General features: G+C 43.6%; 1 protein-coding gene across 1 annotated transcript; it reads right to left on the bottom strand.

Annotated features, from left to right (window-relative positions):
- Window positions 1-1,709: 1,709 nt before the first annotated feature.
- CAT (catalase) lies at window positions 1,710-23,185 on the bottom strand. Its single transcript, XM_009905148.2, has 13 exons — window positions 23,038-23,185; window positions 18,479-18,650; window positions 17,387-17,497; window positions 15,854-15,984; window positions 13,649-13,753; window positions 12,210-12,335; window positions 10,739-10,930; window positions 9,379-9,531; window positions 8,387-8,525; window positions 5,965-6,095; window positions 4,368-4,475; window positions 3,715-3,801; window positions 1,710-2,888 (listed from the first exon to the last, which is right to left on the bottom strand). Exons 1-13 carry the CDS (start codon window positions 23,101-23,103, stop codon window positions 2,823-2,825), a joined length of 1,587 nt encoding a protein of 528 aa, XP_009903450.1. The 5' UTR covers window positions 23,104-23,185; the 3' UTR covers window positions 1,710-2,822.
- Between the last annotated feature and the right edge of the window lie 1,286 nt (window positions 23,186-24,471).

Raw genomic sequence — 24,471 nt, 5'->3', positions numbered from 1 at the left:
AACAATTATTCACTGAGATTCTGGAATCTGCTCATGGGTTTTGGCTGCCCAAGTCCAAGCATCTTGGGAAAGGAGGGGAAACAACCTGGAGATAAAGGGGAGAGGGCTCAAAAGAAGGAGAGGTACTCCAGGAGAAGCTGCAAGTTCAAAAATGTATGTTCCAAATACATTTCCACGTCCACTGTCCTTCACACAACTACAAGAACCTGCCAAAGGAATATTTAATTTGCCTTGAATAGACACCAAGTCAAAACAGGAGTGAGGCTGTGTCATGTCCTGCCACGTGAACAGCTTTTATTCTCATGGTAGAATCATAGAAATGTTAGGGTTGGAAGGGACCTCAAGGATCATCCACTTCCAACCCCCCTGCCATGGGTAGGATAGATGGGGCTGCTCAGAGCCACATCCAGCCTGGCCTTTGAAACCTGCAGGGATAGAGCTTCTACCACCTCCCTGTGCAACCTGTGCCAGTAGGAAGCACATAAATGCATCTATCACCTTGTTCAGTTGAATAAACATTATTGTTCTTCCAATGTAGCTGAACGCCCTCAGTGCCTTCTGAAACAGCCAAGTTTCACCATCTAATGCTTGTCATGGGCAGCTGAGCAGCACAGAACATAGGTCTTGCAATCAGCTACACTAAAATGGTGAGTTTTCAAAACAAAGGCAGCTGCAGAAGGTACACACTGCCTACCCAGCCCATTCTTTGTCTTCTCAATATCACTGCAAACACTTCCTCTCTCTTCCCACCCCCTACTGCTTGATTTTCTTTTCAGGCTTGTCCCCATCCAAATTCCAGCCTAACCCCTCCTCTGGGGTAGCTTAAGGTAGAATTTTTTAGTGCTCAGCAGCATTTGTGGGCATGGTCAGATAAAGGCCACCTGGAGAAATAAATAAAACAGCCTCCATGTTAAACACACTGAACTGTCCCCATGTTCATGTCACAGTGCCCTTTCCACCACATGGTGACCTCTTTGAGAGGGTTACCATCCATTGTAGAGTGAGGCCTAGTGCACAGAGTTACAAATGAAAAGTAAGGGTTGAGGAGCAAAGTAACTGCCCCAAAGCAAACAGAACTGAACATCTGGGTAGCATAGATGGCAGAACAAATCTCTGTACTGACAGCTTTTTGAAAGGCTGTGTGGTAGCTTTGAGACACTTCCTGTGCTGTACCTCAACTCCACATGAACTGACCACCAAAAATTGAGTGAACTGATGATAAAACTAGGTTACCTTTCTGCCACTTCTGTAAACAAAGTTTTGGTATTGAAAATAACAAAAGGGTCTTCCACAAGTAAGGGCTTAAGAAAGGGATCAGCAAGAAAACCCACAGTAAAAGCAGGACTGTCTACATGGTATACACAATCATAGGCAATGCTGTATCACATGGGAGCAGCACTCCCTCTTCTGAAGGCTTCAAAAATTCAAGAGAAGGTTCCTAAAATGTACTTTCACCTATCAAAGCCAAGCAGAATTTAGTGCTTGCCCCCTGCAGATGAATTCCAAGCATCAATCTTGAGTCCCAAGGCCTTTGCTGGCAGTCTCGGCCTGCAAAGGCCAAATACCCAAGTTCTGAAAGAGGAATTAAGTTATCCAGAAGTACAACAGGTCCTCCATGATGTCCAAAACCAGGTGAAGGCATCAGCTTCCTAGATTACAATAAACTGTGGGAAAACATTCACACAGAAGAGAGACACCATCTTGCCACCAGGTTGTTAAACTCAGTTTTATTTCAGAAATGAAAGACAACATTTAGCAGACAACTGAAATTAAAGATTAAGCCTTATGTAATTCTTTCCCATTCTGTGTTTCACCAAGAAATATTCCCACCCACTCATGGATCTGTTTCCACTCACACATGCCTGATCAGGCACAAATCCACCTGAATCCCAGAACAAAGCAGGCTGCCAGTTCATATTGGTTTACTGCAGCTTGTCACAGTTAATTGTGCCCCACAGGCTAATAGGTAAGTGAGCTAGAAAAGGAGCTTTCTACAGTTTCGTGGAACAGCTCTTAGTGTCTACTCTTATGTATCTCATCTGCCATCACTCCCTGGAATGCAAATTTACAATCCAAAGCCAAACCAGAAGTACTCCAAAATACAACTCAAGGCAGACCCAGGACAGTTGAAAACCTGATGAGACTTGAAATTTGTGTAACATCTGCTCCAGCTACGAGGTAGCAGCTGGGCCCTGAAATCCTTTGTACCATCAGTCAAGCTTTTTTCCAGTCTGAGGCAGTGTCAGCAGGCACACGAGAAAAACCAAGGAATGAGAGGAAACTAACATTTTTACCCCATCTGCTATCATTTTAATCATTAGCTATCATGTCAATTCTGGAAGGACAAAAGTGCAATTCAAAAGAGCTGTCTAGAAATGCATACAGAGAATTGTTTTATTGAAAGACTGAGCAACTATGAGCGAGTTTAGCTGTAAGGATGATCACAGTATCATTAAGTTCTGTTGTGTGATTTAGCCAGAGAAGTTTACAATTGAAGAAAAAAAAAAGTAAAGGCAGTTTGATTTAAACCTGTGTTTGCTTCTAGACATGAAGACAATGTTTCATCATGAATTTCCTTAACAAACACCACATGTTGTTAACAAGCAGTAAAGCACTGGTGTTGAGAGGCACTAGGATCGTTAGTTTGCATTACCAAGATTCCAATACTGATGCAGGCACTTCAGAAGTTTTAAGTGAACCAAGCCTGCAAAGCACTTCTGCATTTGCATGGAATTCTGCTACATTCAGGAAGGTCTTCAACAGGTGCTCCTGCAGCTGGGAGGACGGAAAACGGACAGAGCAAATCTCTGCAGCAAGTTGGGTTACAAGTTGGATCGATCTTTGGCAGACATACGAGATGTGGACTGTCTGTATGTCCTGATTACATCCTAAAATTAAGACAAAAGCAATATTCAGAGCAAGTTCCAGCAGTCTTGAGAAGGGAAGGCTGAGAGGGGATCTTAGCAGCATTGATAAATATCTGAGGGGCAGGTGTCAAAGCAAAGGTGCCAGTCTCTTGTGGGTGGTGCCCAATGACAGCACAAGGAACAATGGGTAAAAGCCAGCATGCATGAGGTTCCACGTCAGCGTGAGGAGACACTTCTTTACCCACGAGGGTCACAAAGCACTGAGGCAGGCTGTACAGAGAGGTTGTGGAGTCTCCTTTTCTGGAGACTGTCAAAAACTGCCTGGCTGCATTCTCGTGTGGCCTGCCCTAGGTGACTCTGCTTTGGCCAGGGAGGTTGGACTTGATCTCTGCAGGTCCCTTCCAACCCCTAACATTCTGTGATTCCATTAAAATGCAGTTAAGGAAACTTCTGAAAGAAACAAGTATTTGAAGCAGCAATGCTGTTACTCTGTACAGCAAGCACTGAGGCCAAGAAAGGCTTGTGGAAATGTTTTGTTGCCATTAGGAAGAGTGGGTAATTATTTGGTCTGAAGAATCAACATGAACACATTGCTTATCATGTACAGTTATCTTCCAGAAGCCTTACAAAAGACTCAGCTGAAACAAAGCACTGGTGCACCATTGCTTCATCAGCACTTAAAGGTAAACAGAGAGGGATGTTTCCTCATTTTGTAATTCTGCATGCACTGAATTCTCCCACTTGAACCACATGGGAATCAAGACCAACTTCTCACTTTGTTGGATTTACAAGGGTCTAAGATAGTTCACAACCTGTCAAAATCCAACTATAGAAATAATTTGAGTACCTTTCTTCCACTTTCAGCATTGTATTTGTCCAGCAAAGCCTGAATCCGGGCACCATAGTCAGGATGAACGTCAGTGAAGTTTTTCACCTGCACAGGAAGACAGAAGAGACAAGAAGAATATTCACCTCCACTTCAAATACATTCTTTAACACATTTTCTGCTCTGTGGCCTATAAGCAATACAATCATTACGAAGAAAAGGATGAAAACTCTTTTATGACCAGCCAGAAAAGATCTGTGAGCATCTTGACACACTATTATCTTACATAAAGCTCTTTCCCAGTTTAAGCAAAGTTCCACTGGGAAATACAAACATCCAACCCCTCCCTGCCTTTTCTTTGTGTAGAGAGCAAAGTATTACACCGCCAGTTTCATGATTTTTGAAACACATAATGACATCCTTAATGTTCAACATTAATCCCATTCTACCCATCAGGAAAAAGTTACTTTAACATGTTCCATGTTACTAATACTGTTTATCTAGTAACAGAAACATATTTTGGTGTTTAACCCCTGCATAAGTTCAGAAGCTGTCTCATCTGAAGAGCTCCTGAAGTTCCTTCCCATGGCACACTGCCATTCTCACAACACCATAAACTGCAAGATGAACTGGAACAAAGAGCAAAGGCTAAGCAACCAAAACAAGCCACTTACAGCTCTCTTCTGAATGAAGAGCTGTGCATCTTTAAGGTGATCAGCAATGTTTTTACACAGCCTCTGGCGTTCATCCTCCTTCAGCACTTTGGTGTAGAATTCTCGCACCTGGTGGTTGGAAACAAAGAATGAGGTTGGAATTCCCACAAGCAAGTCACTCTGGTGCCATGGTTTAGCTGATTATGAACATGTCCAGAGAAGGGCAACGAGGCTGAGGAGAGGCCTTGAGCACAAGCCCTATGACAAGAGGCTGAGGCAGTTGGGGTTGTTTAGCCTGGAGAAGAGGTGGCTCACTGGAGACCTTATTGCTGTCTACAACTACCTGAAGGGTGGTTGTAGCCAGAAGGGGGTTGGTCTCTTCTCCCAGGCAACCAGCACCAGAACAAGAGGACACAGCCTCAAGCTGTGCCAGGGGAAGTTTAGGCTGGAGGTGAGGAGAAAGCTATTCACTGAGAGAACTGCTGGCCATTGGAATGTGCTGCCCAGGGAGGTGGTGGAGTCACCATCCCTGAAGGTGTTCAATAGGGGATTGGATGTGGCACTTGGTGCCATGGTTTAGTAGTCATGAAGTCTTGGGTGACAGGTTGGACTTGATGATCTTTGAGGTCTTTCCCAACCTTATTGATTCTACGATTAGATGGTGTTGGATGATAGGTTGGACTCTACGATTTCAAAGGTCTCTTCCAACCTGGTTAATTCTACTCTATTCTACCTGCAGCAGCCAAGAGTCCTTGCTAGACTTAGGATTCATTGCAGCTGAAAGTGAGCAGCTTTCACTTCCTAGTCAAGAAACACTTAAAATACTTAGAAATCACGAAAGGCAACCCATTTGTGGGGTTGTTGGGTTTTGGGGTTGGTGGTTTGGGGGTTTTTTTAAATGCAAACCTGCTAACAATTCCTTCCATTTCTAGCTTCTGTGACTACATTTCTAACTTCCACAAACATTTCTAGCTTGCTAATAACTATGGCTTGTTAAACTGGTAACAGCCAGGAGGACGAAGACTCCTCCTTTTGCAAGGAGACACGTGGAAAAGACAAGAAGGAATGGGTACAAGTTACTCCTGGGGAAGATTCTGACAGGACTCCAAAAGAAAGTTTTTTCCCCATGAGAACAGTTGAACATTGGAATCCTCTCCCAAGGGAAGCAGTGGATTCCCTTACTTCAGACAATTTTAAGACTCAGCTGGAGAGGGTGCTGGGCCATCTCATTTAACACACTATCACCTAGAAAGCTTGGGCCAGATGATCTTTGGGGTCCCTCCCAACCTGCCATTCTGTGAAATATTGCTGTTGGGGTCCAATTCAGGAACTGACATTACATGCACACTCAAGTTTGCCTATCTGCAGATGCTAACTGCAAGAAGACAAAGTCACAACCTCTAGATGTATGTGCTCAGAACATGGATGGCAAAGGTCTGTCAGCAAAACCTCAGTCATGAAGTTATACGGAGATGTTGCAAGCTCTCATGAGAGCTCAGCTTCAGGTTGGCACAGGTGCTTCAGAGAGAAGCCATGTTTGAATTAATCTTATTTACACTCTAAACTCATCCTGTAAAGCCATGTAACAAGCAATTGAAAGCCTCTTCCTACACCGTACCTGAGTCACATTATCTTCGTTTGCGCTATTGAAGCGCTGCACGTCTCCTGAAACGCAGGCACGGCTCTCCTTCAGCATGGGCTGATCTTCTGGACCAGTAAAACTATTTGGGTAATAGTTTGGAGCACCACCTGCAAAACAAAATTTAAAAAAACACCCCCCCCCCAAAAAATGCCCCCAGTCAGATGCCACCTTTCTGATGGACTCAGAAGACAGCAAATGTTCTATTGCTTAGAAGAACCTAAATCAAGGACTCAGCTATGGTGCCCTTTATCATAAACTGTCACTAGTGGTTTCCTGCCAACATACAGCTGAACACAATCGTAGAATGGCTCAGGTTGGAAGGGATCTTAGAGATCATCCACTCCAACCTCCCCACCATGGGCAGGGATGCCTCCCTGCTAGATGCAGCTGCTCAAGGCCTCAACCAGCCTGGTTTCAAACACCTCCAGGGAGGAGGCATCCACAACCTCCCTGGGCAGCCTGTTCCAGAGTCTCATCACCCTTGTACTGAAGAACAACTTCCTAAGATCCAGTCTAAACCTGTTCTCCCCTCAGCTTCAAACTATTCTCCCTTGTCCTATTGCTACACACCCTTATGTAAAGTCCCTCTGCAGCCTTCCTGTAGGATCTCTTCAGATAGTGGAAGGCATCACTACGGTCCCCCCCAGAGTCTTCTCTCCTCTAGGCTGAACAACCCCAGCTCCGTTAGCCTAGCCTCACAGCAGAGGTTCTCCAGCCCATGCATCACCTTTGTGGCCCTCCTCTGGACTCACTCCAACTGCTCTGTGTCCTCCTTGTGATCAGGAGCTGTCTTCATGCTGATACTTGAAACAATTTCAACAGTGTTTGGGGGGGAGGGGGAAAGAAATTGCTTTGTTTCAGAAACAGGGAGGTCTGGCCACTCTTGCAGTAACACTGCTCAGACCATTTTGATAGACAAAGTCATGGAAGCAATTTGAAGTTTAAGTCTAAAGCACCATAAAACCACACTTTTTGCTACATATTTGAACTACACTCAACTACGTTGAAGTCTTCTTTTAGACATACAATACAATTGGAACTGCACAAAAATAAACTTATCATCTGTTCTTGGACAGGAGCAGCTCTCTTCAAGTTCTTATTTTACAAGTACTTCCCTCTCCTCCCTTAGCAAGCACCAGAATTCATAGCCCAGAGGGACACAGTGTTTGGCACGAAGCACAGCTTAAGCAAATCCTTTGTTTATTCTTTGGTTTAAAACAGTCACTATTGGGCAAACACTGACAGAACATAACCTGCTGAAGGCAGGTGAAATTGCAGCTCTAGCCTTGGCATTCATACTCTTGCCTTCTGCAGTCTCTGGGCAATGAGAAAGCAAAGCAGCTTAACAAAGCAGACTGAGCCTACAGAAGTCAGTCTTTAAATCCAAAGCCATTTGAGCCATCTCTGTGATTTGTAGGTTATATTTTTTTTGCCTAGAAGTACAAACCAAGAGGTTGCAGTTCACTTCTGTGAAACCACTTCTCTAGCATATTTCATTTTCATGGAATCAGAGTAGCTTGAATCAGAAGGGACCTTAAAAGATCATGAAGAATAGTTAACTTTAATTTTAATGAATATTTTAGAACCTGGGCAATTAAGTCTCCTTTAACAGGCATGTTTCTAGAAGTCTTTACAGGCACATAAACTAGGGACATTACTGAATTCATTTGACTAGGGGTGTACCAGCACCAGAACAAGAGGACACAGTCTCAAGCTATGCCAGGGGAGGTTCAGGCTGAATGTTAGGAAAGAGTTCTTCACAGAAAGAGACTGGCCATTGGAATGGGCTGCCCAGGGAGGTGGTGGAGACACCAGCACCGGAGGTGTTTAGGAAGAGACTGGATGGGGTGCTTGGTGCCATGGTTTAGTTGTGATAAGATAGTGTTGGATGATAGGTTGGACTCGATCTCAAAGGTCTTTTCCAACCTGGTTAATTCTATTCTGTTCTCCTGCAAACCCTTTTAAAGGGTTTTTAAGGTTCTTTTAATCACATTTTAAGCTTTCCTTGTTTTTTATCCTTTTAAACAAACTCCCCACCCTCTGTCCAAACACCCAAAGAGCCTCCCCTTTTCTGGGTTAGCAGAAGACTAACACCCACCCCCTGCTTTTCATGAAGCAAGAAAATTCCCTTGTTTTCCCCTTCCCCATTACTTACAAAATCTAAACTGAGTCTATTAGTAGCAAGTTACATACACACAACCGAAAAACATTTACTGTTAAGAGACTATCAACCACTATGAGCTGTATAAGGAACACCCTCAGTTTGCTACTAGAGATGCAGGTAGTCTAATTCTGTTACCTACAGAAGCAAGTTTGTTTTATAGCAAAGTTTTGATTCTCAGTACTTGTACAGTATATAGTTAGAGATCATTATTTGTAAAGATGCTTTCATGACTACCTTGGTTGTCAGAAACACACATTGGGCCATCCCTCTGGTAATTGGCCACCCGAGCTCTGTAGGGGCAGTTGACAGGGATTTGTAGGTAGTTAGGTCCCAGGCGGTGTCTGTGAGTGTCAGGGTATGAGAAGAGACGACCCTAAAACAAGGATCACAAGCATTAACATGAGCCCTGAAAAAGATCACTTGAGTGGTATTATCCCAACTCAAAGCACTATACATTAAACAGTCTAAGGAAGACGACTGTTTCCTTTGTATCTCTACCCTTGACATACTTCAATTTATGTCCAAAGTGACACCCAGGCACTGACTTCACTGCAGTACCAGTGAAGAAAGGCAGGTGAGCTACATTTATGCAGCTTGGCTTCCTACCCATTTCAGATGGGGATTCAACAACCTGCCTGGGGAGCCTGTTCCAGTCTTCAAGAACACTTTCAGTGAAATTTATTCTAATACCAATCAAAACCTCCCCTGGCACAATCTGAGGCCATTTCCACTTGTCCTGTCACTTGTTCCTTCAGAGACCAGACCACCTAGCTCCAGCCTCCTTTTAGGGAGTTGCAGAGAGCCAGAACATCTCACTTCAGTCTCCTTTTCTCCAGGTAGAACAACTCACAGTTCCCTCAGCTCCTCCTCACCAGCCCCGCTCTCCAGACCCTTCACCAGCTTTGCTGCCCTTCTCTGGATCTGCTCCTGCCCCTCAATGTTCTTCTTGGGGTGAGGAGCCCAAAACTGAACACAGTACTCAAGATATGGCCTCAACAGTGCCAAGTAAAAGGCAACAATCACTTTCTTGGTCCTACTGGTCACTCTACTCCTGATCCAGGCCAGGATATTGGTGACTTTCGTGGCCACCTGGGCACACGCTGTCTCAGTGGATGGAATTGCTTTCCATCTGCCAGCTTTACTACAGCTACAAGAACAGGAACACTTTGATAAAGCAAAGCAAACATAAGATCTCCCTGGAGAGGCTGATGTGCAGTGTGGCTTACCTGCAGCATTTTATCAGGGCTGGGCTCAATCCCAGGCGGCATGTTGCTTGGATCATACGCCATCTGTTCTACCTCTGCAAAGTAATTGACAGGATTCCTGTTCAAGACAAGCTTTCCCACAGGGATAAGTGGGTAGTCACCATGTGGCCAAATCTGTAAGACATCAGACACACACTTACATATTAAAACCAACATTATTATAGCATTATACAGCTTAAATAATTACTGGGTGGCGTTTGCCTGGTTTAAGTCTTGGTGGAGAAAACGCATCACTGAAGATCTTTTCTTTTTTGGCTAACAAACATTTGAAACAAATGTCTCATTTTAAAGAAGTCTTTTGCAATTAATGAAGACAACTAATGCAACTTATTTCATCATCTTGGCACTTGACTGCTAAAATGAAATGCCCACAGGCACTTGAAAACCTGCCTAGGAATGCATTGTTGTAGGTGGAAGTGCAGCAGGGTTGTTTTCAGCTACTTCAAAAAATGAAGCCAGCTTAAATAGCCTTTTGTCATCTCAGCCTGTGCTTTGAAGTTCCAAAGGCTTTAGCCAGTTCTGGAGAGCAATATTAAAAGGGAAACAAAGTAATATAATTTTACATTAGATTCTTCCAACAAGCCATTCCTTGGAACAGCAACTGGAAGTCTGACAAAGGCAGATTCAACTGTTGTTGCTATGTAGCTTCTGATTATTAAACTAGTGAGTTCAGGGTGTGGCTGTATCTAACAATGTGACCATATCTAAAGGGTGAGGGTCAAGTAGATTAGGCCAGAACTCTTGTCAGTGGTGCCCAGTGACAGGACAAGGGGCAACAGCCAGAAATTGGAACCTGGAAGTTCTACCTCAAAACAAGGAGAAACTTCTTTCTTATGAGTTTGCCAGAGCCCTAGAGCAGACTGCCCAGAGAGGTTGTGGAGTCTCCTCTAGAGATTCCAAAACTGCCTGGACATTGTGACCCTGGGCAAGCTGCTGTGGGTGACCCTGCTTTCACACAGCTGTTGGACTGGATGATCTCCAGAGGTCCTTCCAACCCTCACCATGTTAGGACTCTGCAATATGATCTTTGGAACCACAGTGTGGCCATAATCTACAGACATGGAACGAGTCCTGTCCATACTCCACTAAGAGTAACACCAGATAGAACATCAGTGTGATTTTACCTCCAGAACTGCTGACTCATCATGACTACACAATAAAGACCACACTTAAATAGAAGGGAAGAATAAAAAGGACAGGCCAACTGATAGGGACTAGCAAACAAACAGTGCAACTCAGTTCTGACATTTGCAACATTTTGATCTCATGACATTTCTCAGCCTAACTGAAATTGGAATATTCACCACAGCCTCACAGATACCTTGGTTAAATCAAAAGGATTAAATGGAAACCTCTCTGCTTCTTCAAATGTCATCACTTGAATGTAGAATGACCATGTTGGGTAGTTTCCCTTGGCAATGGCATTGTAGAGATCACGTATGGCGTAATCAGGATCAGTAGAAGCCAATCTTCCTGCTTCTTCCACAGGAAGATTTTTGATACCCTGGTCAGTCTAAAAACAATAAGCACAGTAGCACCAGTTAAAAGGTGCAGACAGTATTACAGAAATCATTAACCAATACTTTAACAAGACTTAGCATCCAAGAATGTGATTGTCCATGTTCCCATCTCAAACAATTTGAGTTCAGAAAAGTGGTGCATTCAACAGCTGCCTTCCAAATAAAGATTAGCTCTCTGATCAAGTGGAATCAATATATAACACTACCCTGCAAAATACAAGACATCAACTGTGAAGCTGTGATCCCTGCAGCACATCAAGGAAAGAGGATTCTCCTCTCCCCTTCTAAGGTGATGTGCCACTTCACTGTCTTTATCATCCCACTTTTTCCTACAGATCACATGCAAACAAACAGTGAAAAAATTGCTGCAGCCCCTCCGGACTGAAAGTTCTGCATTCTACATGAATCTCAATTTCCCCACTTCCCACCCCTAGTTCTGTGACATCTTTAGCACTAAAATTTCCATTTTAATATGCTTTTGACAACTAGAAGGATAAGAGCTGCTATAAAATCCATCATAACATAATGGTTTCCAAAGTCTTATTTCCAAGGTAGATGTGCAGCTTTCACTAAAGTCTAATGAGGTAAGAGGCATTATGACTTTTAAAACTTTGAAGGGAAGTTGTTTTCAAGTGATGTCCTCAAGCAGTGCTAAAGACTGCTTTCTGATCTAAGTGTGGAAGTTCTGTGAGCTTCAGCTGCAGAGCTCCTACATTTTGATATACAGTTGAGGCCATCTTAAAAATACCAAATCAGCATAGCAGAAAACACACGGGAATGAAAACCAGATCCAAACAGAGAACTTCTACCTCAAGAATCATGTGTTGAGCCTGTACTACTGTGTAGCCATGAACATGAAAGAGGAACACACACACTGAATAAAACACATTACCAGTGGGCTAGAGGACTCTTGCAGCTGAACTAAACAGCAGTAAGGAAGTCCAATAGCAAGTATGAGGCTGAAGTGCAAGAAACTGACCTGGGTGCTCAAGAGCTCACCAGACAAGTAAGCTGAGTTCTCTAACAAGAGGAAGCTCCCCAAGGAACAAGAACAGTGATGCCTACCATCTGTGTTAAGGCATGCAAGTGGTACAACCCCCTCCACCAATATTCTGATTGAGTCTCTGCACTCTCAGATCTTTTCTGAATTAAACTTCAAGTCACAGAACATCTTCAGACAATCTATTAAAACAGTTTTTTATCCAGTATGAAGGAGATGTATAAATATATATCTATCCTTCCAACAAATAAATGGGGAAAACACTTCAGTACCTTGGCATGAAATTTGCAGTAAACTGCTTTTCCATCAGCATTAACCAGTTTAAAAGTATGGGATCCATATCCATTCATATGGCGATAGCCATCAGGAATACCACGATCGCTGAACAAGAAAGACACCTAAAGAGAAGCATCAAACAACATAAATGGGCTCACCAGGTCAGGGATAGGGTGATCATTCAAGACAATTTGTTTGTTGCATTAATCTGCATCACAGAATGGTTTGGGCTAGCAGGGACCTCCAGAGGCCATCTAGCCCAACCCCACTGTAATTAGCAGAGACGGCCTCCATTAGGTCAGGTTGCCCAGAGCCCTGTTGAGCCTGACCTTGAATATCAACAAGGATGGGGCATCAACAATCTCCCTGGGCAACCTCTTCCAGTGTTTTCACTGCCTTCATGGTAGATAACTTCCTCCTAACATCCAACCTAAATCTATTCTCATTTCAAACCACTGCCCCCTCATATCACTCCAGCAACAATCAGCCTTCTTGTAGGCCCCCTGCAGGTACCAGAATCTATCTCAATGTCATGAGCTCCTCAAGGAATTTTTTAGTTCAAGAGTGTAAAGGAAATAAGACTCCTTTGGTTTTGCACAAAGAACAATTGTGAATTGAATCTATGTGAAGTTTTATGCCCAAGTGAAATAACTGGTGAAGTACAAGACATTAACCTAGAGAGAATCTTGTGACTTCCCCCTGTAAGCACTCTGTACCATCTCAGGTACAAACAGAAGGAGGAGTTTTTTCCAGGGTAAAGACAGAAATCTGTTAAGCTCTTAACAACTTGGAAATCATCAAGGAGTAAAAATATCATCATGCAAACCTTCAAGATGTTGCATTTCTTCAGGTTTAGGGTCACAAACCCTGCTTGTGGTACTTTTTCCAGTGAGGAGTTACTGGAAGGCTTCTGTATGAGCCTGTTTTCTTTCAAACAGCCAACCTACTGCATTTTTCATTTTCTATTATCCTCTTCTTTTGTTGTTTTGCACAACCTTCTTAGACACAAATACATTTCAGAACAATTGGAATGCCTTGTGAATTCTAGGCATTTGTGGAGTTGATCTAATGCACTGCTTTAAATAAACTCCTGTGATAGTATTACTTTCCCAGTATTTTACTGCTCTCTAACACTAACAGCTTCTTGTTCATCAGTATCTCCGCTGTTTTAGTGCTGGAAAACTTTGCAATCTCCCCTTCATCCCTATATTAAATATGGTTATGAAAATGGAAGAATCCCACCCACTTCATAGTCACTTAAAGAAAAAAAGGGCTAGATGTGTGTACTAAAAGCCTTGAAAGTTATTTTAGGCCTTTCACCTCTACTGTTCCTAGAAGGTTTTGTAGGCTTCCAAAGAAAACATGGAAAAGAGATAGTTAAAAACCACATGCTGTCATAAAAATCACAGTAAATATAGTCAAAGGAGACTCTTACTTGGTGCAAAGACTCAGGGCGAAGACTCCAGAAGTCCCACACCATGTCTGGATCCTTCAGGTGAGTCTGAGGGTTCCTCTTTTGGCTATGGATGAAGGATGGAAACTAATTTGTCCAGAAGTGGAGGAGAGAGAAAAGAAAAAGGGAAGAAAAAGTTCTGTAACATGCCCAAAGTATACAGGATAGAATTAACCTTGTTGGAAGAGACCTTCGAGATCATCGTGTCCATCCAGCACTATCTAATCAACCAAACCATGGCACCATATGGTGTGTATTAAGCAACTCCTGGTACAAAATGAGAGTGTTTTCAATAAACTGTACACACTGGAAGATGAGTGTTGTAGTTTGAGTTGGGTGCCCCCCTGGTGCATTCACTTCCTGTGTCCAGAAGTCCAGCCCAGAGGGATGGACACAGGAAATTGTGTATTTCCTACCATAATTCTTTGCACCACTATAAGATCCAGTGCAGAGACTGGCACTTCCTCTTTCCTTCCCTCTCCGAGACTTGGTAACTGGGGGAGAGATCTCCCGGCCATGGGCCTGATTAGGCCCAAGGCCACAGGGGGATGGGCAGTCTCAGGCCTGGCCAGCTGAGACTAGCCCAGCAGAGGGAGGGGGAAGAAGGAGCCCTAGGGGTTTTGCATGCACCCTCAGGTGGGGATGGGATCTTTCTTTGTCACTGCGCTTTGGGTTTTCTGTAACATTCACTGCTTTCTATTTAAACTTTCATCACTTTTGCAATCCGTTTGCCTGAGTCGTTATTTCTGCCTGTGGTGGGGAGGGGACCTGCCCCAACCCATTACAATGAGACAAAGTTGTAAGATCATCAAGAAAAACCCAAGCATCCTCTACTGTCATAGCCTTCCTGCAGCCAAAATTCATTGACAGAGCAGCACAATTAGGGTAAAGTGAAACATTTGCAATTGGGATAAACAGGCAGTTCAAAGCTAGGTTTTCTTTTTGTGATCAATAAAGGTAAACCTTTTCAGACTTGTATATCTGAACTTTACTGAGTCTCTGACTATACAATACCTGTGCAGAACTCCTCCATTCAAGAAAAACCCCTCCACTTACAAAGTGTTGTTTAATTTATACTAAAAGACCACATAGATCAGGTTTAATAGAACTTGCAAGAAGCTTTCAAATCCTACAATGGCTTAGGTTGGAAGGGACCCTAGAGATCACCTACTCCAACCTCCCTGCCATGGGCAGTGACACCTTTCAACTAGACTGGGCTGCTCAAGGCCTCATCCAACCTACCTGGCCTTGAATACCCGCAGGGAGGAGGCATCCACAACCTCCCTGGGCAGCCTATTCCAGAGCCTCACCACCCTCATACTGACGTTCTTCCTAAGATCCAGTCTAAACCTGCTCTCCCTCAGCTCCAAACCCTTCCCCTTTGTCCTACTGCTATACACCCTTATGAAAAGTTCCTCTTTCCAGCCTTCCTGTAGGATCCCCTTAAATATTGGAAGGCAGCTCTGAGGTCCCCACAGGGTCTTCTCTTCTCCAGGCTGAACAACCCCATCTCCCTCAATCTATCCTCACAGCAGAGGTGCTCCAGCCCCTTGAGCATCTTTATGGCCCTCCTCTGGACTTGCTCTAACAGCTGTGTTTCCTCCTTATGATGGGGACACCAGAATTGGACACAGTATTCAAGGCAGGATCTCACCAGAGCAAAGCAGAATCCCCTCTCTTGCCCTGCTGGCCACACTCCTCTAGATGCAGCTCAGCACACAATTTGCCTTCTGGGCCGCATGAGGGCACGCTGAGCTTCTCAATCAATCAATACATCCAGGTCTCTTTCTTCAGAGCTACTCTCAATCCACTCTGCATTATTTTCCCCTCCCAAACAGCTTCAAGAATGAAAGAAACTACAAACAGCTGATGGAACATCAGTGAAACTGGTCGGGTCTGACATTAACACAGGAAGGCACTCGCTGGCTTTCTGCTGTGTTACATGCACCAGCAAACACGTCTTAAGGTGTGTGCTCTCCCTGGTATGAAACATAACTAACCAAGCATCAGCTCTTAAATTTTTCTTTGTTTTCTTTTAGTAACACCTTTTCAAGTCAATAGTGTTCAAAACAACAAAATTTAAGTGCACCAAAACACCAGGTTTTGCTTCCCAGCAAAGCAAGAACAAGACCTGAACCAGCTTTAGGGCTCTTTCACACAGTAACCTCATCCTTTGTGCTTACTCACCAGCATTGCATCCCGAATGAAGAAGATTGGAGTGTTGTTTCCCACAAGATCCCAGTTACCCTCTTCTGTGTAGAATTTCATTGCAAAGCCTCGAGGGTCACGGACAGTATCAGCTGACCCAGATTCTCCAGCTTGAAGAACACAGAGAAGTGTTAGGATAGGAAATCCAACACAAATTGTAAGCATAAAAACACAGGATGTGAGAACATGCCATAAAATCCTAAGAGGGCAGAGTTCATTAAAGTCTTTTCTACAGTAAGGAATTTTTGGCATATTTTTAACAGTACTTCAGCCAGTGCAAGTTTCCAAAGTGTGAGCAGATACCCACCCAAGCATTCATAGTTAAGAGAAAGGAAAAACAAGTATATCCACTTGAGCTAATAAAAAGTAGAATTTGCATTATCACTAACAGACAACATCAGATTATAATGCTGAATAGCCTAAAAACACCTTAGTTTCTATGCAGCAGATCCCAGTGTGGAAGCTCTCACTTGGAAGGTAGGAATCTAAACAGTGTGCCTAATAAAACAGGAAGGGAAATTCTTCTTATGGAAGACTAAACCCTTTGAATTCCCCTCCTGCTTTATCCAAAATAGTCTTTTCAATGGGTAACTTTATACCACAGCATAAGTACTGCCATAATACCTGAGCAAAAGCCTTTCAGAGGTGTTCAGGAACAGCTAATGCTAAACATCACGATAAAATAAAGACACTCATTATCTCTCTGAGCACTGCAGAGCAGCTAGGGAGAAACACATTCAAACAGAGCAAGGAAAGGGAAAGGCAGCAATGCAACCACCCACTTCAACACACAGTCCACAGCTCAAACTCAGCAGCATGTCTTTCCCTCACTGCATGAGAGCACTGCATGAGAGCACTGCATGACTCCTTCAGTCTGGGTGACACAGGTAAAAGTCAGTAGGCCAAATCCAGCAGCTCCTTGAGCATTGCTGGAACCACTTCTTTTCAATACTATTTCCAGAACAGAATCCCCATTAGGATTTCTTTTTAACACAGAGATGTTTGAAAGGTCACTTTTTCTATCAGACATTGATCATAATTCATGTTATAGCTAGCATCATCCAACATTTTGCTAGTTGAATGCATTCAACTCTAAGGAAGAGTTTATTTATGGAAGACTGTTTATCTTTCATTGCTTTAATACTTACTTCACACATTCACTACCCAAAACCTTCCTACAACCTAAGAGATAACAGGTATTTAACTTTCAAGTCTTGGATGATTATGACCTAGTCAGAAACAAAGCAAGCTTTCTGTCAGAGAAAAAAACAGCTCAGGCTATGCTCTCACACATTAGAGGGAAAAGCATCTACAGCAAGCTCTGGCAGGAAGACGCACAAGCTGCTTAAGGTGGTACAAGTTCAATGAAATTCACAGAAGAGCAACTGCTTGGCAGAAAGCAATTGGAAGGAAGCACCTTAAGCACACCAAGTGCTCCACAGTGCAAACACGTCTATCAGGGTAACTATAGTACATGAGTAAGAAGATAAGACAGTAACTTTAGAGCCTTACCAACAGTGGAGAACCGTATAGCAATGGGAGTTCGTTTTCCAATGTGTTCAAACACTTTTGCCTTACAATACCTGGTAATATCATGGGTGACTTCAAAATAGCCAAAGGCTCCTGAAAAAGTCATTGCAAAACATCAGGTTTAGAGCCCTTCCTTCCAATCAATCACAGCTTATCTATCATTCTATTGTGGTCCAAAATACAAGTCAAAAGGAAACGTGGGAATACACCAGCTTAAGCAGTTCACATCCATGCACTAAAACAATTCATAGTCACAGTATGACATTTACTTAAGACAAACTACTGATTGCAGAGTACTCCCTCTTCCCTCCTTAACTGACTGTGACAACACAGACCTTGCTTCTACTGAGAAAAATAATAAACAGCATCTTTTTGAATGTTGCTCTGCCAAGATTTGCAGATTTACCTCAGAGCAAGATCAGCATTTCTTTCATCCCAATACACGTTGCAGAACTTTTGGTCCACCTGCAAGCTGGATGAAGCAACCAAGTTCTTCCCACCCCCACACACAAGGGAATTTTTCCCATGTACATTCACACTAGAAATTCAGCCCCATTATTTTCTTCTTCTAGGACAACATGTAGCTCAGCTCAGAGGTTCCAGCTGCACCCTACTAAGATCAATAACCAATTTTACAGTGAGGTGATTTAGGGTTTTTTATTTACATCAGATCATCATCTCCCTTTGGCAGAGAGAAACATCAGATGACAAAGATAAGGATCTCTATCAAACAGCAGGCAAACAAGCACTAAAAAAAAAAGAGATGGTTAAGGCTACCCTTCCAGAGGAATGGGGCACTCTGAAAGAGGAAGCAGAGATTACAGCAAAGACAGTAAAAACCTAAGGGCTAGAACTTCATTTTCTCTCATTTCTTAACAGTTTTTCAAGTTTTGGCAGCAAGTTCTTTTAAACCAAGCCTTACACTGTTGTTGGCATAGAATTATTTATTACACTCTGGAATATGAAATTGCAGATACTATCATGCAATGTGTCTGTCACAATCTGCTTGTTAACTCAAGAGCTTTCAAAGGTCTAATTCTACACAGAGGAAAAGCACGTGGGTTTGAAACATACCTGCCCCTTTTGCATGCACAACTCTTTCAGGAATCCTCTCTCTGTCAAAATGAGCCATCTCATCAGTGAAAACAACATCTTGAACCAGAAGAGGTCCACGTGGTCCTACTGTCATAATATTAAGCTTATCCCCTATGGGATTCCCAGCACCGGTGGTCAAGACATCTGGTTTCTAAAAGAGACACAGGCAGTATCACACCACCAGAACTTAAAACCCCCTCTGTATTTAAGCTACCCAATGCAGATGCCTGTTCACAGGACATATTAACAAGCACGTAGCAAAATCCTTCAGATTCTGGAACTAGTGCTAGGAAATCTGTATCTTTAACTACACCATAGTGCTACGTCTGGGGCTATTTAAGAGGAGTTCAAGCCTTGCACCTTCCAAGGACGTTTTCCATGGTTCAGAAATAGTACTTGTTAAGATTGTAGTTTTCTTGAAGACAGGCAAAGTCAACCTTAAAACATGTATTGAGGTTCAGTTTGCCCTCACATCAACAGAAGAGGATGGAGATAGGAAAGAAGTAATTTTTGGAGAGTCGCAAGGGAGAAAAGGAGAGGAAGAAGGTAACATCAGTACAGGGATGGAGACATAAAGAGCAAGCTAAGGTCATACAGCATAAAGACTAAAAGGGGGCACCCAGGACTACTGCTGCTCTGGAAGAGCTATGGAAAATAATACAAGCAGGGGCACCTGAGGAACCATCACAGAATAGTTTTAGTTGGGAAAAAAATCATTGATTCAACCCATTTAGTAACTCAACCAAGTCTGCTGCTAAACCATGTCACAACCCTCAGCACTACATCTGTATGTCTTGTAAATGCTTCCAGGGATGGTGGTGATTCTTATTCCAGGCTCCTGAACCATGAAGACCTGAGAGACAAAAGCTCCAAGAATCCCTGGTAGCAGTAAACACCCTGCCCACAAGGGCAGGAAACCACAACAATTCTCAGCATCACATCTCTACTGCTTTGAAACCCCTTCAGGAACGGGGACTCCACCACTGCCATGGGCAGCCTGCGCCAGGCCCTGACAACCTTCAAGGGGAAGAAATTGTCTCTCATGTCCAAGCTAAACCTTCCCTGGGGCAACTTGAGGCTGTTTACTCTTCTCCTATCACTTGCTCCTTGGGAGAAGAGACTGATCCCCACCTTACTCCAACCTCTTTTGAGGGAGTTGTATAGCAGATAAAAGATACACACCTTTGTTTAACTCAGGTGCATGAATAACCACATCAAAGACATTTGACAGGATAAGTGAATTTCCAGTGTGTTCTTACTAATAAGCAACACACATTAGCTGGCTCAAATTCCCCAAATATGTAGGTTCTTTATCCTTCATTCACCACTTCATTAGCATAAAGCAACAAGCATAAATTCAACTCCTTCGGTATGCTCAAAATCCCAACCTACACTGAAACTTGTACAAACATTTAGATAAGACACTAGGGACCTGGTTACAAACAGGAAAGTGATGTTAGAAACTTACAGGAAAGTTACCACTCCAGTTTTATTTACAGTATCAAGTCAGAGGACCATCTGCTTTAAACTAGGTATTGCCTATATATTGCCATTACAAATTAACTCTGTAAAGAGGAATTTAATTTTATCTATTAAAGCAACTAGAAGGACATGATTACATGTGAGGAAGTTTAGGGAATAGCTCATGGATGCATTCCATGATTTACTCCTGGAAGGGTAAAGTATGCTACTTCAAGATAGTCACACAAATACCAGCACTAATTAATGTGATTTTATTACCAACTGACCTATTGTCTGTACTGCAGTATGGAAGCTACAAGCAACCCATCTGGACACCTCTTCTAAGCATCTGCTCTTCAGAGCCCTTTCTTAGGACATGGTATAGTCTGCAGGTGAGACTGTAAAATGCTCACACGTCACAACACTTTCAATTCAACTTTTTGGTCAAGAAACAATACTTTTCTTTTGCTTTCCCAGCACTGCCAATGTGTTCATTTTCCTTACTTTTGCTGATTCAAATGTGCAAGTTTCTCACAGATAAAACTGAATGTACTGGTTTTTTCTAGTCATAAATGAAGTGATTTTTTTTTTCATATCAATGGCTGTCACACTCATTTGAGATGGGCAAGCTCACTGTTACAGGATGAAAATGAACAGATCCTACCGATGCCATCCTAGGCTTCTGCATTTTCCTCTCTAACCTCCTTCCACCGCCCTACAGGCACTTCCACTCTACCCACGTGTTCAACATGCACACTTCATCCTTACTCAAGGGAGCCCATGACACAAAACCCTTTCAACAGCTTCAGCACCATTTATGAATTTGGCCTAGTATAATCCTAAGAAAAACAAACTCAGGGACTGGATTCTGGTAACTTTCTAACATGAGACATAGCTCTTAAGACCTCTCCAGTCCATACAGCGACTTTAAGTCACTAATGCTTATGTCATCTTTATGACCAAGTTTCACTCAGTCCATTGAGAAACACAAAAGTCATGTTGAATTAGAGCCCTGTTTATGCTGGAGTTCCTCATAAATTCCAAGCAGTACAGTAAGTTTAACCATGCAGGGGCAGGACTACACTGCATATACTTAACACCTACGACCTCCTCCTCTACGGAGCCCTTGCAAAAGCTTGGTAAAAGACAAGAAAAAACAAGTGTATCCTTAGTCTTAAGGAGACTTTGAGTCATTCTAATTCACCTATACCTCTACAATACCTTTCCTGTGATTACCTCAAAGGCAGGAAAAATTGTGATGTATCACTTGCAAACTGTGCACTCAACACAGCTGCAGAGGTAGCACAGCCCCTCCCAAACTGCTGTCTAAAAGCTTCTTCTACAACACTAAGTCTACTAGAAGTAGCAGCTATAAATCACAACTTTTTGACACTAAACCTATCTCAAATTTAACAGCTTTCTGGCTGTACAGCCTATTTTGTGTAGGTACTTTCTCAAAGGGTCTTTCTAGCATTCACACTGGAAGTACAAGGTTTGGGGTTTTTTGGTTAATTAATGGTAGGATACAGTCACTTCAGTTTCAGGGTAATGTTATGTGGGGCACTCAAAGTAAGTTCCATCAGCATGAAGGGAGAAGGAAAAAAAACCAACACAGTTTTAAGAAGAATTTTCATACTGCTTTTGGACTCGACTCTGTTTGATGCCTGTATTTTCATACAGTTGGGAGCTGCATACAGTCAAAACCAGAAGAGATAAGAATGTTTCAATCTGCATGTGTATTTCATTACAGCACCAACCTGCCATGACAGCAAGGAGGGAAACAAAGCCAGGACAATTTTAGTCAGAGCTGTTGTAAACATCATACATCAAAGTACATACTTCCAGGCATTACTGATACTTTGCACCTTATACACGTCACTTTAAAATTCTAATAAGTCCTCCCTGCTTTCTATCTTAAGGTCTCATGACTTCTTATGCAACACAAACTTTGGGTTGCCTCCCAATCTTCAAATTAACCTTGGCCTGTATTCAAATACTGCTTTGTTACAGAAACCCCAACGTCCATACAAAAAGTACTGCTCACAGTACAAAATTATTAAGCATGCTAGAATATGAAGAAGTCATCATTCACTCCTGGATGGTAGCTTCCATACAGTATCTTTTAGAACTGGGGGAGGGGAGGGAATCCACATTACTTAATAATAATAGCTACAGACAGTGGAAACCGAGACATCCATTTGTGTCTTGTGAGACTGCTGCTTAAGCAGCAGAAAAAGTATTGAATGCCCCACGCCTATCTCTGTTAGAAAACAGAGTAGAAACTGCCACAAAAAGTATACTTTTACCCAAGTATTCTGGGGTATATTCTATGTCTTCAGAAGAGCGAGTGCTATGCTGTTGACGAAGTTTTTGTATCATCTCTGTCAACCCCTTGCCCCAGTCCACTCCGACCTGGTAAACAAGCCTCCACATACTGATGAATGTAATCCATGTTCGGCGTTATTCCTTAGTTGCATTTTCGCCATGTTCTACCAGTGTGACAGCAGAATGAAAAATGGGAGTAATAAGAGTATTTGATCTGAGACGAAAAATAATATCCCTGCCCAGGAACTTGCCTGTTTGATGGCAACCATGCCCCATTCCTGCCTAAATGGAGAAGCTGTGGCCGAAGCAGCAGTGCTGACCGCCCTTGTCCCTCCTGGCAGCCGCCAGCCCCTCCGTTCTCTGCTTCTCCCGGGCCCGGCACCAAGCCTGGAGCTCCGTGCGACGCGGCGAGGTCACCTCGTCCTCCACCGCTGCGCCCCTCTAAACTTCGCCCCGCTTCCCCCGAGCTGCTTTCCGCGGGTCAGACACCGGGCCGGAGGAAGCCCCTGGGCACCCGGGGCCCACCCGCTCCCCTCTGCGCCCCCCCGTAGGAGGGGTAAGGCCGCCCGCAGGCTCATTGTCTCCTTCTGCCGTGCCCCTCGTAGCGGGCCGGACCGTCACCGCCCTGTGACCCGGGACGGACGGAGAGCGAGACCCCGAGGCGAGCTGGGTGCCGAGGGGCAGGGTGCTCTCACGCCTCAGCGTGCACCGGGGGAAGCGTAACACCCGCCCCAGGGAATCTCAGCGGGTACCTGCGAGCCCCGCTGGCTCCGCCACAGCTTCAGCTGGTCCGAGGCGTCGTCCCGGCTGTCAGCCATTTTGCAAGATAAGGCGACCCCCGAGGCAGGAAGGCCGGTTGCAGAGACAGTAAAGCAAAGCACGGAGCGGGCGGACGAGACTGGCCCCAAGCGAAGAGGCAGCACCAAAGAGGTGACCCCGCGCAGACCAGCTCCGCGCCCTGCAGTACCAGCAGGTAGCGGGAGTATCGCACCCGCGGCTTCTACCCCGGTGTTGCGCCCACCCCCCGCTAGCTTCTAAGCCAATAGCGCCGCGTCTGCGGCGGGCAGCCCCGGCTGTGAATGGGTGATCGAAGTGTCAATCAGATACTGGGGGAAAAGGCTGGGAGAGGGGTGTGCCACCGTCCCGCCACCTCGGCTTCAGGGCTGCGGTGGGGTTGTCCCTTTTTACTCGAATTTGACCGTGTGTAATTAGTAACTTCTTTTTTTTTTCCCTCTGTGTATTTTCAGTCTTGAGGTGTCGGAACTAGAATAGAATAGAATAGAATAGAATAGAATAGAATAGAATAGAATAGAATAGAATAGAATAGAATAGAATAGAATAGAATAGAATCTAGAATATAGACTAGAACAGGACTAGACCGGGTTGGAAGAGACCTTTGAGATCATTGAGTCCAACCTATCACCCAACACCATCTAATCAACTAAACCATGGCAACAAGCGCCCCATCCAGTCTCTTCCTAAACACCTCCAGTGATGGTGACTCCACCACCTCCCTGGACAGGCTGAAGTTATTCACTGGCATAGGAAATTGCAGTTTTCTCAGTACCCTCATCCTGTAATTACTCTGGGACTTTAAGAGGCAGTGTTTGTATCTGGGGGTAAAAAAAATAATGTTATGAATTGCAGAATTAAGCTGACCAGGTGTACAGTTAAATGTTCATTCCTCAACTGAGCCATAGGTGATACATTAACATTAGTTATAATTCATATGTACCCAACAGTAACTGGTGTTTCTTTGAAGGCCTGACTTTCTAACCTTCAAAAAACCTACTTCTGAATTAATAAGAAACCTCCCTGGATTATACTTTGAAATTCTGAGGCAAGTACAGTTGTCTGTTTAGGCAGCTGTAGCTCTGCACCCTAAAGCACCGGGTTTTGTGCTGTTTTCTGCAGTGCAATGCTGAGGGAAGTCCCTGGCTTTGTGCCTAAAGGATGTACTACAAGTGATATATGTGGTTAATGGGTGGTTATCTTCCCTGTTTGTGAGGTAAAATCTTTCAGCAACAGGAACACTCTGTCTTAAAGTGTTAGGTGACTTGACATTAGGTTCTTAAAAGATAAAGATCTTTATCTGCTAGTTATTCTGTGGACTTGCACTTCATGGCACATAATTCTGTTCCCAGACAGGTAGATAAGACTACCTATACATGCTAGAAAATTAAAAC

This window comes from Dryobates pubescens, chromosome 22 (genome assembly GCF_014839835.1).
Source record: "Dryobates pubescens isolate bDryPub1 chromosome 22, bDryPub1.pri, whole genome shotgun sequence".
Lineage (NCBI taxonomy): Eukaryota > Metazoa > Chordata > Aves > Piciformes > Picidae > Dryobates > Dryobates pubescens.
This window is presented reverse-complemented; position numbering and strand designations above follow the sequence as displayed.

What these genes read in the sequence shown, in the direction of transcription:
- CAT (XM_009905148.2), bottom strand. Translation starts at nt 23,103, where the DNA reads ATGGCTGACAGCCGGGACGACGCCTCGGACCAGCTGAAGCTGTGGCGG. An exon ending in TGTGCATGCAAAAGGGGCAG is followed by an intron (nt 17,498 to 18,478) that starts GTATGTTTCAAA and finishes TGACTTTTTCAG; the next exon opens with GAGCCTTTGGCTATTTTGAA. An exon ending in TATACGGTTCTCCACTGTTG is followed by an intron (nt 15,985 to 17,386) that starts GTAAGGCTCTAA and finishes GTGTTCTTCAAG; the next exon opens with CTGGAGAATCTGGGTCAGCT.